This window comes from Pleuronectes platessa, chromosome 20 (assembly GCF_947347685.1).
Source record: "Pleuronectes platessa chromosome 20, fPlePla1.1, whole genome shotgun sequence".
Classification (NCBI taxonomy): Eukaryota; Metazoa; Chordata; class Actinopteri; order Pleuronectiformes; family Pleuronectidae; genus Pleuronectes; species Pleuronectes platessa.
This window is the reverse complement of record NC_070645.1, coordinates 10,178,763-10,195,112: the sequence shown is the minus strand read 5'-3', so window position 1 is coordinate 10,195,112 and position 16,350 is coordinate 10,178,763. Positions and strand designations below refer to the sequence as shown.

At 43.2% G+C, this 16,350-nt stretch overlaps 2 protein-coding genes across 2 annotated transcripts; one reads left to right on the top strand and one right to left on the bottom strand.

Annotated features, from left to right (window-relative positions):
- Positions 1-376: 376 nt before the first annotated feature.
- On the top strand, positions 377-2,931 carry LOC128425938 (arylamine N-acetyltransferase 2). Its single transcript, XM_053412774.1, has one exon. It carries the CDS (start codon positions 667-669, stop codon positions 1,537-1,539), a length of 873 nt encoding a protein of 290 aa, XP_053268749.1. The 5' UTR covers positions 377-666; the 3' UTR covers positions 1,540-2,931.
- On the bottom strand, positions 2,552-15,914 carry LOC128425936 (E3 ubiquitin-protein ligase MARCHF6). Its single transcript, XM_053412773.1, has 25 exons — positions 15,515-15,914; positions 14,922-15,021; positions 12,510-12,583; positions 12,157-12,300; positions 11,715-11,787; positions 11,426-11,594; positions 11,091-11,280; positions 10,346-10,407; positions 10,185-10,217; positions 10,028-10,079; positions 9,855-9,913; positions 9,674-9,754; positions 9,416-9,484; positions 9,097-9,171; positions 7,703-7,837; positions 7,371-7,591; positions 6,989-7,126; positions 6,686-6,908; positions 5,465-5,534; positions 4,870-5,051; positions 4,391-4,525; positions 4,135-4,224; positions 3,640-3,772; positions 3,244-3,379; positions 2,552-3,109 (listed from the first exon to the last, which is right to left on the bottom strand). The coding sequence occupies exons 1-25, from the start codon at positions 15,531-15,533 to the stop codon at positions 3,022-3,024; spliced, it is 2,751 nt and encodes a 916-aa protein (XP_053268748.1). The 5' UTR covers positions 15,534-15,914; the 3' UTR covers positions 2,552-3,021.
- Positions 15,915-16,350: the final 436 nt, after the last annotated feature.

Sequence of the window (16,350 nt, the reverse complement as noted above, 5' to 3'; positions counted from 1 at the left end):
TTGCATTCACTTGAGAAAGTGAGAAAAACAGGGAGTTTCTTATTTATGTTTTTATTCTTTTTGAACTTATCTCTCGGAATTTCAGAGATAATTATCTCTCAGAATCTCTCCAGTCATCTCAGTCCTTGTGCGTGCCGTATGCAATTGCTGCTGGAGTGGTGCCGGCTGTCGGTGAGTGCATCTTTTGATTTTTAAGAAATGTATTTGTTTGAATCTTTCATTTTCCTTTTTGGTTTTGTAATTACACCTATGAAATTGACCAAAACAGGAGAAACGCACTCAACCATATAATGCACTTTCTAATCGAAGTTAAATGAGTTTCTTACATATTCGTCTTTTTCAGTGCTATCACATTTCTTCTTATCTCAGATGACTGTTGCAGTGACTAGATTGTGATCTAATGGGAAGTTCAATGAAACAATATATATAACTGAAGTGGACTGCTGTTGCAGGAGTTACCCCAGAGATAGAGAAAAAGTGTTATGTCAGCTCTCCGCCAGCTGGGCGGTGCTTTAGGAAAGAATGAAACAATAAGAGAACAGCAGCAATGCACCAGGAAAACCATAAAGAAACCTAGCGGGGAAAGTCTGTGTGCACGAGGTTTGAATCGTCTTGAAGTTGTTGTTCAGTAAAAGCAGAGCAGGAACACGCAGGAGCTCCTCGGACATGGATGTGCAGAAATATTTGAACCGGATCGGGTCCACGGTCCCGGCTGAGCCCGACCTGGACGCGCTGCGGTCGGTCCACACTCGTCACTTGTTGTCGGTGCCGTTCGAGGACCTGACGGTGCACAGCGGCGGGCGAGTGGAGCTCGATCTCCCGCTGATCTACGACAAGATCGTGACCCGGCACCGAGGCGGTTTCTGCTACGAGAACAACGGCCTCTTCTCCTGGCTGCTGTGCTCACTGGGCTTCCAGGTGACCATGCTTTCCGCCCAGGTGAAGGGCCTGATCAGCGGGTACTACGGGCCACCGTTTGACCATCTCGTCCTCATGGTGACCCTCCAGGGCCGCCGCTGGCTGTGCGACGTCGGTTTCGGCGGAGCAGGCTTCTCTGTGCCGATTTCTCTGGAGACCAGCGGGCCCCAGGCGGAGGGCCACAGAGTGTACCGCATCAGAAAGCAAGGGTATATGCACTTTCTGGAATGGCAAGGAGAGGAGAACAGAGGTGCGGATGGAGACTGGAAGGAGGTGTACAAGTTCACCCTCGATCCCAGGAGCCTGGAGGACTTCACGGACATGTGCCAGTACCACCAGAGCTCCCCCTGCTCTATCTTCTTCTGCAAATCCCTCTGCACCATTTTGAAACCAGGTGGACGGCTCACATGCATGGGCCGCAGGCTCATCTCCACCACTTTCCCTACTGAGGGAGCAGGGTTCAAATCCACCACCAGAGAACTTCAAGATGAGGAGATTGACGTCATTTTGGCAGAGGAATTTGGAATTGTGCTTAATTCTCCACTCACACCAAAGGATCAGACAATGACACCACCCCCGGTCTACGCTGATTTGAGCCCTGAGGAAACTTTGGGCACTTGACTATATGCTTCTGCATCTTTGTGTCATTCTTAGCCTAGGTCTTTTCATCGTATTTGCAAATGTACACAGCCTTTCCTTCTACATTGGCTGGAGTGAAATGTCTCCACACATGAGATGGAATTGTTCTGTAGAATAAGATGAGAAAAAAGCTTGTAGAAAAGCACTAAAGCAATGCCAGAAATATAAATAGTTGGCCAATTGGAATGTTCTTAATTTTTTTTTTTTTTTTACAGTTGATGGATAAATGAATAGAAATAGGCTAGATGAACAGTCCTCAATCAGCATGCTAATATATTTCCCCCAGTAATATCATCGAAACTTACCTGACTAGTCCTGCACACTACAGCATGCCTCAATAGCCCTGCTGTAGTGTGCATGATGCTGGGAATTATCTGCGCATGTGCTGGAGAAATGCACAGTGCAGGGTTGAAAATTCAACGTGCAACGTATGCTGCATTCCATACATCTTAAAAACAGAGTTTTGAATGTTTTTTTTGCTCAGCGTTTAATTTATGTAATTTTTTTTTTTCAAAATTCCCCAAATTCCCGAGCTGAGTATTCCCATGGAAAGTTTCTGGAAAATTTCCGGCAATTTACCGCCCCTTTGCAACCCTAGATACATCTGCTGGATCAAGACGGATCAGTCTCTTAGTTATGCCAGATTGTTTCTCATCAAGCCCCATGAATGATTTCCTGGGAAGTGATCAACAACTCCTGGATCCACAACTTTGTCTGCACCGTGCCAAAATTTAATGGTAATTTAATTAGTAATCTTGTTTAAAAACTACCAAACAAATGTACACAGGTGAAAACACAACATGCTTGTCAGAGGGAATTATGGAAAAACAATCTTTGTATTTATTGAGATGACTTCAATCAGTGTTTTGTTGACTCGTTATAAATAAATGATTTGAGGCTATAGTTTAAAACTCACCTTTGTACTGTCACAACCCCCCCCCCCCCCCGCCTGTTAAACAACAACCACATCGTCACAAATGCACCAACAAAAAGATAAATTGTCAGTTTGATTTAATAAATTATACATACACTTTTAAGATGTACAATGGTCATTGCATTAATCCATCTGTCTTTTTGTTTTGGTAAGACAAAGTCTGCGTTTCAAAGTATTTACACATGTACAATTATCAGGCAGCACTTTACAAAGCAAGGCATGAACAACAACAGAGATGTCGGGATTCAAATCCAACCCTGTTACCCTCGCCCTCCTGACTTCTCCGTCAATCAGAGGGGGGAGGGGGTTACTCAGCTGTCCCATGATTATAGCACAATCTCCTCCCGTCCCACCTTTTGATGGGGGCGCGAAAGGGAATTCAAAAAATGGAATGACATCCATCAAATCCACCAACATCCACAGGAGATTCCAAAGGATTATGGTCGTAGAAAAATCAAAAGGGGTGGGTGAAAGGTGTACACAACTTAACCAGTGCAAAAAAAAAAAGTGGTGACGAGTGACACAAGCAGTTACTCCACGACAGGGTTTGGGGGGGGGCTCGAGCTCGCTCTTCCGGCTTTGCGCTCGTAGTTGACGAGCCTCTGGCCGACCAGGTACCTGTAAAGGCAAATTATCACATAAATAAAAGGATTGTTACTGTTACTTTTCAACTTACAAAACTAAAACTGGAAAGTTGCTCTACAATTAACATCCTCAACGTTGCAACTGTCGAACAACAAAATAGTTCTTACTTGTCGTTCTTGATGTGTTCGTAAAGGCGTTTAAACTGTCGGATCTGGAAGGACAGGATGCCGATGAGCGAGACCACCATCAGGAGGAATGGATAGATCCTCCTCTGCATTAGAATCTCCATCTCTGGGGTCACTCCTGCAACAACAATCCACTTCAGTTATATATATATATATATATTCATTGAACCTCCCATTAGATCACAATGTAGTCACTGAAAAAGTTTGTGAACAGCAGGCATCTGCAATAAACTCATATTTTACTTGGATTACATTTACTGGTATGGTTAAGTGTGCTGCTCCTGTTTTGGTCAATTTCACAGGTGTAATTACCAAACCAACAGGGAAATTGAAAGATTAAAACAAATACATTTCTTATGAATCAAAATATACACTCACCGACAGCCGGCACCACTCCAGCAGCAATTACATACGGTACGCACAAGGACAGCAGCAGGACTGAGATGACTGGAGCAGCCAGTTTACGGATTATGAATTGGAGATCAATGTTGCGAATTCCGTTTGCGTAAACCTGAGGGAGAAAGTTTGGATTAGTTGTAGAACGAATTACAATTGAATTGACTTCAGAAAACAGAGTGAGCTACAAAACAGAACGAATGAACATGGTTAGGATTCACTGTCGAGCTGAAGGATACACGACCTGAGTGACGTACCATCAAAACATGTTCTCAAGGACAGACCAACCACTTATCTACTCTGCTGCTCTTGCTATGTGCTATAAATAACTTAAATGTTGGTATACAACCAACATGATTATATTCGAGAATTAGTTTCTTATCTAGATCTTAGCAGATCTTAAAGGCAAATTAATATTTGTTGATTAGAAGAAGCACAAATCTGACAGTTAACATAAAATTTGGATGTAAAACCCACCTGCTCAATAACAGTTTTCAACCACCACTGAGGGCCCATAAGAGTGATGGCAGCGATGATTTTGGCATGAAGCACTCCGAGAGCCCAGTCCTGAAGAGAACAAAGAAGGAAGGAATATTGAAATAAGCCTGGGAATTAAAGACTCAAATGGGTGAACACAGTAGAATTTCAGTAAAACCAAGTCTGTTATACAGAGGAGGAAACAAGAGATGGAAAAAGACTGACGTGCTCATACAACACAGAGACATAATCATACCTGCCAGGGGTAGAAAAGAGGTGTTTGGTCCAGGGGAACCCTGAGAGGAGCCACAATAACCAGTTCAAACAGCAGTCCCAGTAGCAGTGGGATGACTCCAGCAACCAGCAGAGCAACAACCAGGGTCTTTAGAATCTGCACAACCAAAGAGAGGATGTAAAATAAACAGATATTAATTAAGCAGATTATGGGATTAAATATGGCTGTTTTAAGTTTCCATCCTTCTGGGGGCGAAACTACTGCAGCACTGGCTGAGTTAAAGACCTGAGTAGAAGCTCCAGAGTTAGGATATAACCAGCGGGCAGATGCTGGCAAAGTTTACATGATGACTAATAAACTTAATTAGAAACCAACCACTTCACCAAAAAAATGCGGCTCAAGATAATCTAATGTCCAGACGGAGCGAAACCAATTACAGCACAAATCCTCTGCCCAGTCTTGGTGTTTGCCAACAACGGAGGCTGATCACTGATACTTGCCATTAGTGTCCACTCCTGGACTTTGCGGAAGATGACCGTGCGTCCCTGGGGCATCCAGGCCAACAGCACACTGACTCCGCGGATAGACAGCCAGCAAACGTACAGGCCACATGCCGCCGTGTACAGCTCGTGGATTTTGGAGCTTCCCGTCCAGAAGGACATCAGCCAGCGCCCGGTGAAGACTGAAACACACGAGACAAATTCTCAAGTCTAAATAAAGAGAACTATTTCAACTTAAAATGGAGCTGCTTAAACTGCATAGACATAAATCCTGTTACACAGCCTGATCAATGCGGGACTGCCTTGCAGCTCTGTATTAAAAAGGTATGAACACAGAGTTGGGGGGTGGGGGGTGGCATTGTTCTTCCGCCTTTAACCCAGAAGTGGAGGTAGTCACAGAGCTAGATCGACAACTGTGCAAAAGGCGGAGTGAGCATGGCAGGACAGACCCCCCCCCCGTTGTGGTCCACGTCAAAGCCCTATTTCTTGAATAACAGTGTGCTATTTACAGCAGGAGCTTTGTATAAAAGTGGCTATTGACAACCCCTACAATTACTGCAGTGGTGTTGGTCCACAGAGTGAAAACACGTCTCACCTGGTAGAGTCAGACACACCAGACTGGCCACCAGCAGCGTGATGCACATGAACGCTATCAGCAACACAATCTGCAGAAGAAGAGGAAAGACATTGTAAGAGAATACGGAGCAGTAATCAAACTTTTAATCATATCTGATTATCACTACCAATTCCCTGCCAACACTGTAGAAATATAAGCTTTCTAACGTAGAGCTGGAATATGTAGGACAAATGTCACATTGAGATCAAAGCCTTGAACTTCAGAAGGAGCCGCAGAATAACAAGAGTTGAGTTGTACGTCCGAGGGCGTTGGCACATTCCTTAATTTTGTGTGGTAAACCACAAATACCAAACACCTTTATTTGGTCTTTCTTAAAACCATAACCAGCCATGGAAGAAAACTCTACTCTTTCTGTTTCACTCTCAGTTGTGACTGATAATATAAGGCACTAAATGAATGTTAGTTTTGTCCTGTAACAGTTAAAAAAAGACTAACTCTAACCCTCTGAATCCATCTGCCTGCCAGCATACCCTGGAGAACTACAGTAACTATAAATTAAGAGGGTGTTGCCCATTCCCAGCAGCCAAAGTAAAACATGCAACAGAATCTCCCTTTTATAGCTTTTTCAATGTCACACAAAGAAATGACTTGGTGAAGTACTTTGGGACCACGTGGTTTTGCAGCCTAGAGAAACCAAACGTACAAATGTTGGCTGCATGCCTCTGAGACATTGAATTAATTACATTGATTCTAGTGGCCAGCCACAGTCCTCTTTGTCCCACCACAGATTCATAATGACCTGAAAATATTCTTACACCACTCAGTGTTTCCTACATAGATTTATTGGTGGCTGACGGCCATGATATCAACACTGACCGGCATATATTGATTTTCTTTTTCTGTTTCAGATGTGTATGATCTCAGTGCATTGATTCGCTCTGGCTCTACTTGTCCCACTCTCTCTCTAATAAAAACAGAGACAACACTCCCCTCTGTTAAAGTCATACTGGCCATCAGGGGCCCCTGGAGAGATCACAATATGTAATCAACCCTCACTTGACTCAGGTTGGGTTGTTCTGCATTCGGCACAAAGTGAAGCAATGGAGCTGTAGATATATTATATAGTCTAATCATGTGGGAAAGACTGTAAAAACTAAACAATACTTTCTATTTGTGCATATCAAACAAGTCCCCAGAGCCTGGTCCAGAAACTGCAGCGGTAATTGATCTATGTCTCACCCTGAAATGGAAGCGAAGGGGTCGGTGATAGGGCTGGAAACCTACTGGTCCCCCTTGTTGCAGGATGGCCTGATGGGCCGCATGTAGGCCCTCGCCAACAGCCGGGGCAGGGTTGTTATTGTTGTTATGTTGACCGGGTGGAGGATTATTATTGTTGTTGTTGTTCACAGGCTGGTTGGCATCATTGTCGTCCTGCTCCCCGAGGAGGTAGGAGTGAAGGTCTCTGCGAAGGCACGAGTCAGTTACAGACAGCCAACATGAAGAATATTGAGATACGTTAAGGTGTATTTATACTTGACTTACAATAAATATCCAGCACTGACTGTCCAGGCTCTGACCAGGCCTTTGAGCCACTGCCGAGTGTGTCCCTGCTCCAGTAGCGCCGGCAGCACAACCTGAAGTAATAATAGCTCCAGTGACAGCTCGCTGACCGGGGCGTCGCTGGGGGAAACAGGTGGACAGGGTCAGACAAACACATTTGAACAGTGTGTGGACCAAGGCATGACCCATATGGTGGCACGGAACACTTGAGATACAAAATCAGCCAGCTTAGAAAACAGTTTTGTTAAGTTATATACAGCAGATGCTCAGATAGATAAATAACTACAAAAGTAGTTTATGATCAGAAAGACAAAGCAGTAGCTTTGACACAGATTATTGCCAAGTGACCTATACTTTTGGTTACCTGTAGAGCATGACATTGTATGGCAGGAAGGTGGGCAGGAGTAACTTAATCAGCCTGATGGGCATCCACAGCATGAGCAGCACGATCGAACCAAACACCACCACGGACAGGATGAACCGCCGCAGGTGACGGTAGATGGGCAGATGAATCATCTCCTGCACCGGGTTGAAATCGGGGTCATTGAGGTTTCTCAGAAACCACAGCACTCCGGGCCTCAGCACCTGATGCACAAACGACAAGTTTAACAACAAGCTAAGTTTCTTTTATAGATTTTTGGATTTTCAAGTATCAATAGATGAAACTGAAATGTCAACAAACATTAAGTAATTTACCTCTCTCAGTAGGAGGATGAAAGAAGCAAAGTAGAAGACATAGACCATTCCCACAAGCCAGTGCAGGAACATGGTGGTGCCAGGGGCTGATTTAAAACTCAACTCTCTGTCTTTCAGTGAGGCATCGAACATCTCCTGCAGGAAGAAGAAAGTAAATGTTAGACACAGAAAGCATCGATTCATATTCCGCATCGCTTCAAGGACGATGCTTTTTAATGACTTGTCTTGGCCCAAAGGAATCCACAGTTTAGATAAGAAAAAGAGGGTGATTTCTGACAGTACACGCAGGTAGAAGTTTGTTTAATTTCCCCCTTCTCAGCATCAGAGGCTCCTTTGAATTTATGGGACAAATTGAAATGATATAAATGGCTTATTCCACACAGTCCATTTTTCGCCTTTTTATTATTTTCACAGGTTGACAGCTACAGAGCAGGAGGGATGTGGTTCCCTTCTGCTCTGAAAGTGGCTCCATCTGTTCTGAGGCAGGTTGAAAGGCTCAGGACAAGTTTAGGAAAACATCGAGCAGCACAGGGGACAAGCTCAAGTGGCAGCTGTGGGTGGAGAAGGACTTGGTGTTTTTGACATCGTGCCACTAAGCATCAAAATGTGCAAATCAATTCAGACTGTTGCTTTCAGACAAGAACTGAAGTCCTGACATTTTCCGTAAATTTTCCAGCGAGTGTCCGAGTTAGCTGGTTCCAACATTTCTCAGAATATGTCCTGCCAACTCTCTAGTAAAATGTCTGGAATGTGTCAGAGGGAGCTCTTGTGATAATACAGCAGGGAAATTCAAAATGAGTTTTGGATGAAGGAGGTGCGATACGGGACGCTGTCAAAGACATCAACTTGGAAAGATTACGTGGTTTGAGAGCTTTTTGTTGTAGAGAGCAGAATATATACGTCCTGTCCTGCCTCCTGCTGGTCAACTCAGATGGCACCCCTGGCCTGTTTTTTCAGGACATTTTACCTATTTTCTCTTGCTTCGTTCTTCTAATGTGAAATAGAAATCCAGAAAATGCCCGGACCCAATTTTGAGGATATTTTCTGGAGTTGCATGTTTGATATCAGCTTCATAGACGAGTAAAGTGAGAGCAACAATGCAACCACTACAAGAGTTCTCTGACAGATGCCTACACAGGGTAGACACGGCTACTTTCATTTTAGTAAATCAACAAAGACAAAGCATCAACTGAATTTACATAAGCAGAGACAAAATTATAAAATTATGCCATCACTGTCTCTGGAGGAGGAACCGTTTCAGGCTATTAGTAGCTATCGATTCTATTTTATGACAATATTTCTCATTACAAAATACAAGACTATATCTGAAACAATAAAATGTAAATGTTTGACCTTCACATTGCCACAACACAAATTACAGCTCGGAGTCTTACTAAAGAGCAGATGTCGAGCCACCAGCCGCAGATGAGTGGAAACACACCGATCTCCACAACAACCAGCAGAGAGACCTGTAATGGAAACAGAAACATGTCTCATGGCCATCCTAACCCTGCAACCACATTAGCCATTTATCTGATTATTTCTGAGTCACACTGTGATAAATTATTTCTATATCCCTCAGTCTGTGAGTGTGATTGCACATAAAATGTAATTCAGTGTTTTGTTCAGGTAGTAAATCTCAGTGAGTGAATACTTCAGTGTGTATTTCCACCGAGCAACATGAAAACAGACGTTCGGGTAAGGCGTGGTTACCTTGACAACGATGTAGCAGACTCCCAGGAGACGCCGGGAGCGCTGGAACCTGACCAGAGCAGCAAGTCCCTGAGACAGCCATTAAGGATCGATAACAGCAGTTTACACACACATATACACACACTCAGGTGCAGACATAAATAAATTCAATGTGCAATGTCAGGCCCTGTAATATTTTGTGTGCCAGCAAACAATGGAATTCTCTTAGGTTCTACATTTCACTAGAGAACAGGGGATTCAAGTTTGGCGGAAGGATACGTGACAGAGAATGAGCGTCATGGCCAGCAGTATGTAGCCCACAATTGTTGTGATTAAACCCTCGAAATGAGAGGCTTGGACCTGGGGAAAAGTACAAAGGAGACAATAAATTGAAAGTATGGTTCATTTGTTATGTTATTACATTGCATAATAAGTTTAATTGACGAGGGTATATTCTTACATATTCCTCAAAGCCAAGACCAACCACGGAGAAGTGCCCGATGTGGTAGGGACAAAACGCTGAACGGAGAAAAAGAGGAAACGTTGTGACAGTGGCATAAACTTAATTGCCAGAATTACATAATGACAAATAAGAGTTTAAGTCTGTGACCAGGACCAAACAGCCTTACTCACCAAAGACTAGGATGAAGAGTGTGTTGAGAGACACTACCCAAAACACATGCTCCTACAAGACAAAGACATAATCATCAATAAGTGAGATTTTACACTTTACATTCCGCATACAAAAGTGAAGTTAAAATGGATGACAACTAGGCATTGAAAGACTTACCAAAAATACCAGTGAACCATCCAGTCCAAGCATCTACAAGGGAAATTGAAGAATGCAAGTGTTGTGTTTGCAAGGATGTTTTACACAGATAGTTAAGTTACTGATTTTGGTTTGTGTGTACTCAGGCTGATGAGTCACGACATGTAGATATGAAGAATTACCCTTTCCCAGGTGAGCTCCTCGGCCGCTCTGTCCCACTCCAAGGCGTTCCAGTTCATGTCATCTGCAGGGACAGAAATTTTGATTATTTAAATTATCCAACTTGACACGTTAAAAGTATTTATCCAAACAGCGTATCAGTGAGGTCGTGTAATTTAATATCATTCTAAACTGATTTCTAGCTATATCTTCCTGCTCGTCACCTTCATTGTGTTCATCTGGTCTGATGTTTTTGAGCTGGCTTTTAGAACAAAGGCAGAAACATGTTATTTAACAAATGCTGCTACTTTTATTTGCGCCGCTCTTGGAAATTCGGTGAGTGCAAAACCATCTATTGTGAGACTTTTCCCTTGTGTTCCTTTAGCTGCAGTGACACAGTCCATTAACCATGGTAAAACAAAGCAAATGATGATATAAGAGCTATGGGGAGAATTTTGACACATGGTTTCATCATTGTCAGATTAATTAAGATGGCATATTGTACAAAATGACCATTGTGAAAAAATATTTGTACATTCTATTACCAGGAGAACGGTTTGTTCTAGAGTTTATCAAAATTATAAAACAGATTTTCAGATACACGTTGTTTTCCGCTGCAAAAAGTGGTTTCTCAACCTTAAGTCTTAAAGTCCTGAAATGAATGTTATTTATAAACTGACCCAAATTTCAGTAATGATTAAAATATGCTAAATCTGCCAGTTAAAAAAAAGGATTCAGACGGAAACTCTGACATCTCCAATGTCTAACCTTGTGCTCCATTGTTGGGGTCTGCGTCTTCAGCAGCTGCTCCCTCCTCTTCCTCCAGCTCTGGGTCATCACCTTGGTCTGGAGGGACATCGGGGGGCTCAGGCTCTGCCTCATTCTGGGCCGGGGGATCAGCAGGGGCCGGCGGGGCTACGGGGGGCTCATCTGGGGCTCCCTGACCTGCAGCTTGTGCCTGAGGGTGAGAGAAGTATACAGTAATTTTATATAGGGAGATGACCGTGTGGGTGATTTGTGAGATATTGTTGAATATGGTGTTTTAACTTTTTTGTTAAATGGAAATAATGACTGGCTAATTGGCAATCAGTCAAACAATGTACCTCATTGGCTTGCCCAGCAGCATTAGGTGGTGGCGGATGGTGCTGCTCTAACCAGTGGGGCGCACCACCGTGGACTATCTGTTCTCGGAGCCACACCAGACTGATGAACGCACACAGGGTGCAAGTGACGACAAAACAGCCCTGAAGACAATCTGCAAGCAGGTTATCGCTGCAGGAACAAACAAAAACTCTGGTGAGGAGACATGAAGAGAATATACGTGTAGAGCACAGTTGCATCAACATGATGCCTTTAAGTGCAGTGCCGAAGATAGATTGTGTCGTCACTCACGTAGAGAGCATGTCCAGTGGCAGTGTCAAAAGTGAGCTCACAGAGCCGGTAAACAGACACTTGTAGATGCGACCTGAGGCAAAGAGACCAGACAAATGTATTAGTGACATTATTAGTTAAGTCATTATGTATACTTCATCAATAGTAGTGTATCAATGCTTAAATTACATGTAAACTTTTGAAATAATTCTGAAGAAATTCCCTCGAGTATATTCCTGATAAATTGTTATCATGATCGTGGGACCGATAGACAGACTAACCATAAGCTTATTGCCACTGGCCCACGCTATCGCTGGTTTGAAGGCATAAGAAACTAATAGCTGAAATCAAATAAAAGCTATTATCGTCAACTGCTTTGAAGAATCCATTTATGAGGACTAGATTCTCTCGAGGAATAATCTGTTCATCTCTGCATTTCTCTCTGTGTGGGTGTACTACTTACATGCAGTGAGAGGAACGACCCCCAGCCATGCGAAGGCCACCAGTGTGTAATGGAACCAGTAGCGGATGGCCGTACCCACGCTGGTCAGCAGGCCGGCACAAATGTCCTGTATGGGCAGCCGCGAGGGCATGTCTGGGGAGTAGACTGAAGAGGAAACAGGGACAAAGTGAATAAGAGACACTCTCTTTGCGATAATCTTCTGTTTACAATACTGGAGGTGATTCATATTATCCAAAATAGTGTCTTAGCAAAAATGCTGATTCTCCATAAATGAAACAGTCATTTATAAAGCTTACAGCGTTTATTTTTTTATTTTTAAGAAAGTGGATGATCCATCAATGCAACAAACTTACTTGGTGTGAAAGCAAATCTGTGCTTGCACAATTCACAGTACTCCTTCCTGCTGTGCTTCAGCCACTGGACCAAACTGTAAAACAAAATGAATAACGTGAGAAGAAGTGAACAGTCAGACTTGGCATTTTTATGTTTCCTCAAATATAGTTTCTGAGCCTGAAGACCCATTTCTCACACAGCAACACACCTCACACGCTGGTTTATAGTCGTTTTAGGGAGGGATCGGAAAGCCAATCAGTGCTCCATTTAATTTACACACTGTATATTTATGAGCTGACATTTGCTGCTATGTTGGGTATACAAATACCATCCTGGCTTTTTGTTAGATAAACTAAAGGGATTACCAGTGAGGTTATGTAAGTGAGTCGTTACATCAGCTGATTTAGACACATATGGCAGCATTAGATCTACACAGACTCTAGTTATACGTCAATTTTCAATTCAACTCTAGTTACATCATTCAAGGTTCAACTGACGAAAACCGAGCTTTCTGTGGGACACTGGTCATAAGGTGTTGAAGTGCAGCTAAAATAAAATCAAGACCAACTGAAACACTAATGATTGTATAAGTCTGTGAAGACAGTCAATTGTTAAATAACCCAAATGTCCCTGAGTTACCCACAGAGTTCTTGTTGTACAACACAGACTTTACCGTTATTACCGTTCCTTCCTGGTGAAAACTCTGAAATTGAATAATTTACTAAGACGTAACCTGCGACTCATTTATGAAGGAGATCTAATTAAATTGAGTCCGACACGGGATCCAGTCAAACTGACTGATATACGAATTTGGCACCCTTCTGTGGGGATTTTTGCCCACCTGCTATTTTGAGGTGTTTAAGGTGTAAGGTGAGTAAGTCCTGTCCACATATAACTTGATACAGTAACTGACCGTGGCATTATAGATGATACAATGTTAGTATAGTGTGTCTGCTACCAGAGATTTGTTATGTTTTGTCTGTATAACTAAGCACAGCTAACTTTAACATTCCATACACTGAGCAATACAATCCAGACACAAAAGGTTGTTATTCTGATATGCACACAGACTGAGGTTCAACTGTTCCCTCAGAACAATCCAGACCTGGCCTTTGCTTCTGACTAGAGATTTCCACCCATCTGACCGCTCTTGTCACAATTGATGCTCACACACACTTGACACATGAGACAAAGCACGGTCACCATAGTACCGGCAGGAGCTTGGGTTGTGTTCACCATTCTAATACCACAACTAAAGCCAGTAATCTGGGATCCTATGTAACATGGATGTAATAGAGGAAACCCTACTCTGCATCCTTTTCCCGATTCTTATATTACATCTACTACCATGCAACCACTTTTGTAATAATGATAAAGGACAGCCTGTACTTCAAGTTATACAATTTCTCAACAACCACCTCCACATAACAAAACCTAATCACTTTCACAAAAGGAAATCCCTGTTTCCAGATTAAGTTGGATTTTCAATATCCAGTGCCATTATTTACACTAAACAGTTGTAATCTGATTATAACCCTCTTTGATCAGCAATCTAATTATAGGAACACACATGTTTCCACAGATCCTGCCTTCTTTTTTTAGAACACAGGATTTAAAATAAACAAACAAAGATTTCTTTTGAAGAAACTACACAGTCTCTAAAGAAGCTGGGCTCATGTGCATTGAGAATAACCGCTGTGGAAAATAAATATTGGAAATATGGGAAGCATCAATCTGTGTTTATTTTCGACTGCAACATATGCATTTAACACAAAGTTGAGTGAAACTTTCACTATCAGTTCATAAACAGTCAACTTCATTACAACTGTATGGGAATACTAGAAAATACACCCAGTTCACTTTGAGGAGAAGGTAAGAGGGAGGTAAATGTAAAGTAGAGTTTTGAAGCAACATGTGTACACAGTGTCCCACCTCAGGCAAATTACTCGCATTAGTGTCAATAGTGAGCGACACTGAAGAGACAAAGCTGTCGGCCTCCTGAAAAAACTAGATCTTGCTCTGCAGGTCGCTCAGTAACTTTTAAATAGGGGAAGCAAAGCTGATGCATTTCTTTTTTAAACAAAAAGATCTCCATGCAGGTGTCTTATCTAAACATTTAATATCTTGGTTTTATTGATTTCAACATTTATTTGGTACTTTATTTGATCATGGATTTTAGAGTTTAATATTCTCTTCACTTCAGAGCTCAGACTTCACTCATGTGCCTCATACACGATGATGTATTTTGACAGTGTGTTTGCAGGTTTTTCTTGTGTAGATGCCGGGTGAGCTTGCAAAGACAAATTCCGATCAGCTCTGTTGATGTGCCAATATATTATTCAGTCGTGCATCTTGAGAATCAGGGGTGGCTGCAGAGTCACAATAAAAATAAACAGCTGTCAAACTGGAGGACACAGCCAAACCACACTTACCATTCCTGGTGGATGAACTTGATACTGCCAGTGCAGACACAGGGGTGGTACAGGGGTTTGTCCGGGGTCCCCTCAGAGCGGCACACGCGACAAATGTCAGCTTCACAAACAAACAAACAAACAAATAAACAAACACATGATGTGAGTGAGCACAACTAGAACCAGATGTGCTGACATGTGCAGAGGGTGTGGGGACTGGGGTGTGTTGACAGGTTCATGATTGTGGATGCAGGAATTTCATTCAAAGGCTTAACATCGCTGAGGTTAGACACTTAGGTAGGTAGTGTGTATAGAGCTAAATTACTCAGCGGATATACGAGCCTATACATCAGGAGACTGATGACATCATCACTAACCCCTGGGTCTATTTTACAACACAACTGCTGTTTCACACAATGCTCAGCTGCTTCAAAACAAGCTTTAACAACCCCCCCATGTTTTCCAGGCTATGCTACCAAGCTAACTCCCCCTCTAGCAGGCCAGCACAGCATTGGTGCTGCTGCTGCTGCTTCTCTTGGACGTACTGGGATGCTAATGCTAGCTATCCGCCAGCTGGGAGCTGACTGCAGCACCGACTTCCCCCGGTAGCTTACCTTCCTCGGCCGTGTCCATGATGTTCGCTAAGCACCGGTCACCGTATCTTCAGAGAGCGCCGCGTTCAGCGAAACCCATCCACGACGCCGTCGGTTATCGTTCAACTCGCTGCGTTAAGCTAGCGAGACGTGTCGGAGGCATTTACAATCGTAAAATGGTTCCCCCCGCAGACTGACCACTAGCGGCTCGCCGCGTCGTGTCCTCTCACATCCAGTCTTGTGTTCGGCCGCCAGCCGCACAGGGTGTATAATCTCGGTGTGTCGTTATATAACGTGGAGCACTCCGCCTGGGAGACGGTGCATCCCTCCGTGTTGCTGCAATGACAGTTTGAAGCCCGGAGACAAATGGCTAGCTGGCTAACGCATGCGCTAACGTCACTGCTAGCCGCTGTCACAACAATTTGGCTTTGCGACAGTGGTTCGATTTTTTTGTAACGCTTTACGGCAGAGACACAACAACCGTCACGTGGTTAATGGGGGGGGGGGGGGGGGGGGGGGGCTGTGATTCCCACTGACAGTTTGGATATTAAAACCCCAGAGGCTTGATTTTAAACACATTGAAGTCATTAACCTGCATCGACACAAGAAACAATGTTTTATTTACTTTCTGATGTTTCCAGAAACTGTGTTTATTGACCCTGGGAGACAGAAGTCCAGTCATATCTAACAGTGACACCTACAGGGGGAAACCTGATCCAACAACTTCTTTATATAACACGAGACTTGCACCTGCGACCCTGACACAGGAGTCGATGTGGAACAAAAGTTTGATGCACTATTTTACAGGCCTTTATTATGGTTTAGGTCGGTTTTTTTTCTGCATAAACATCCAATTG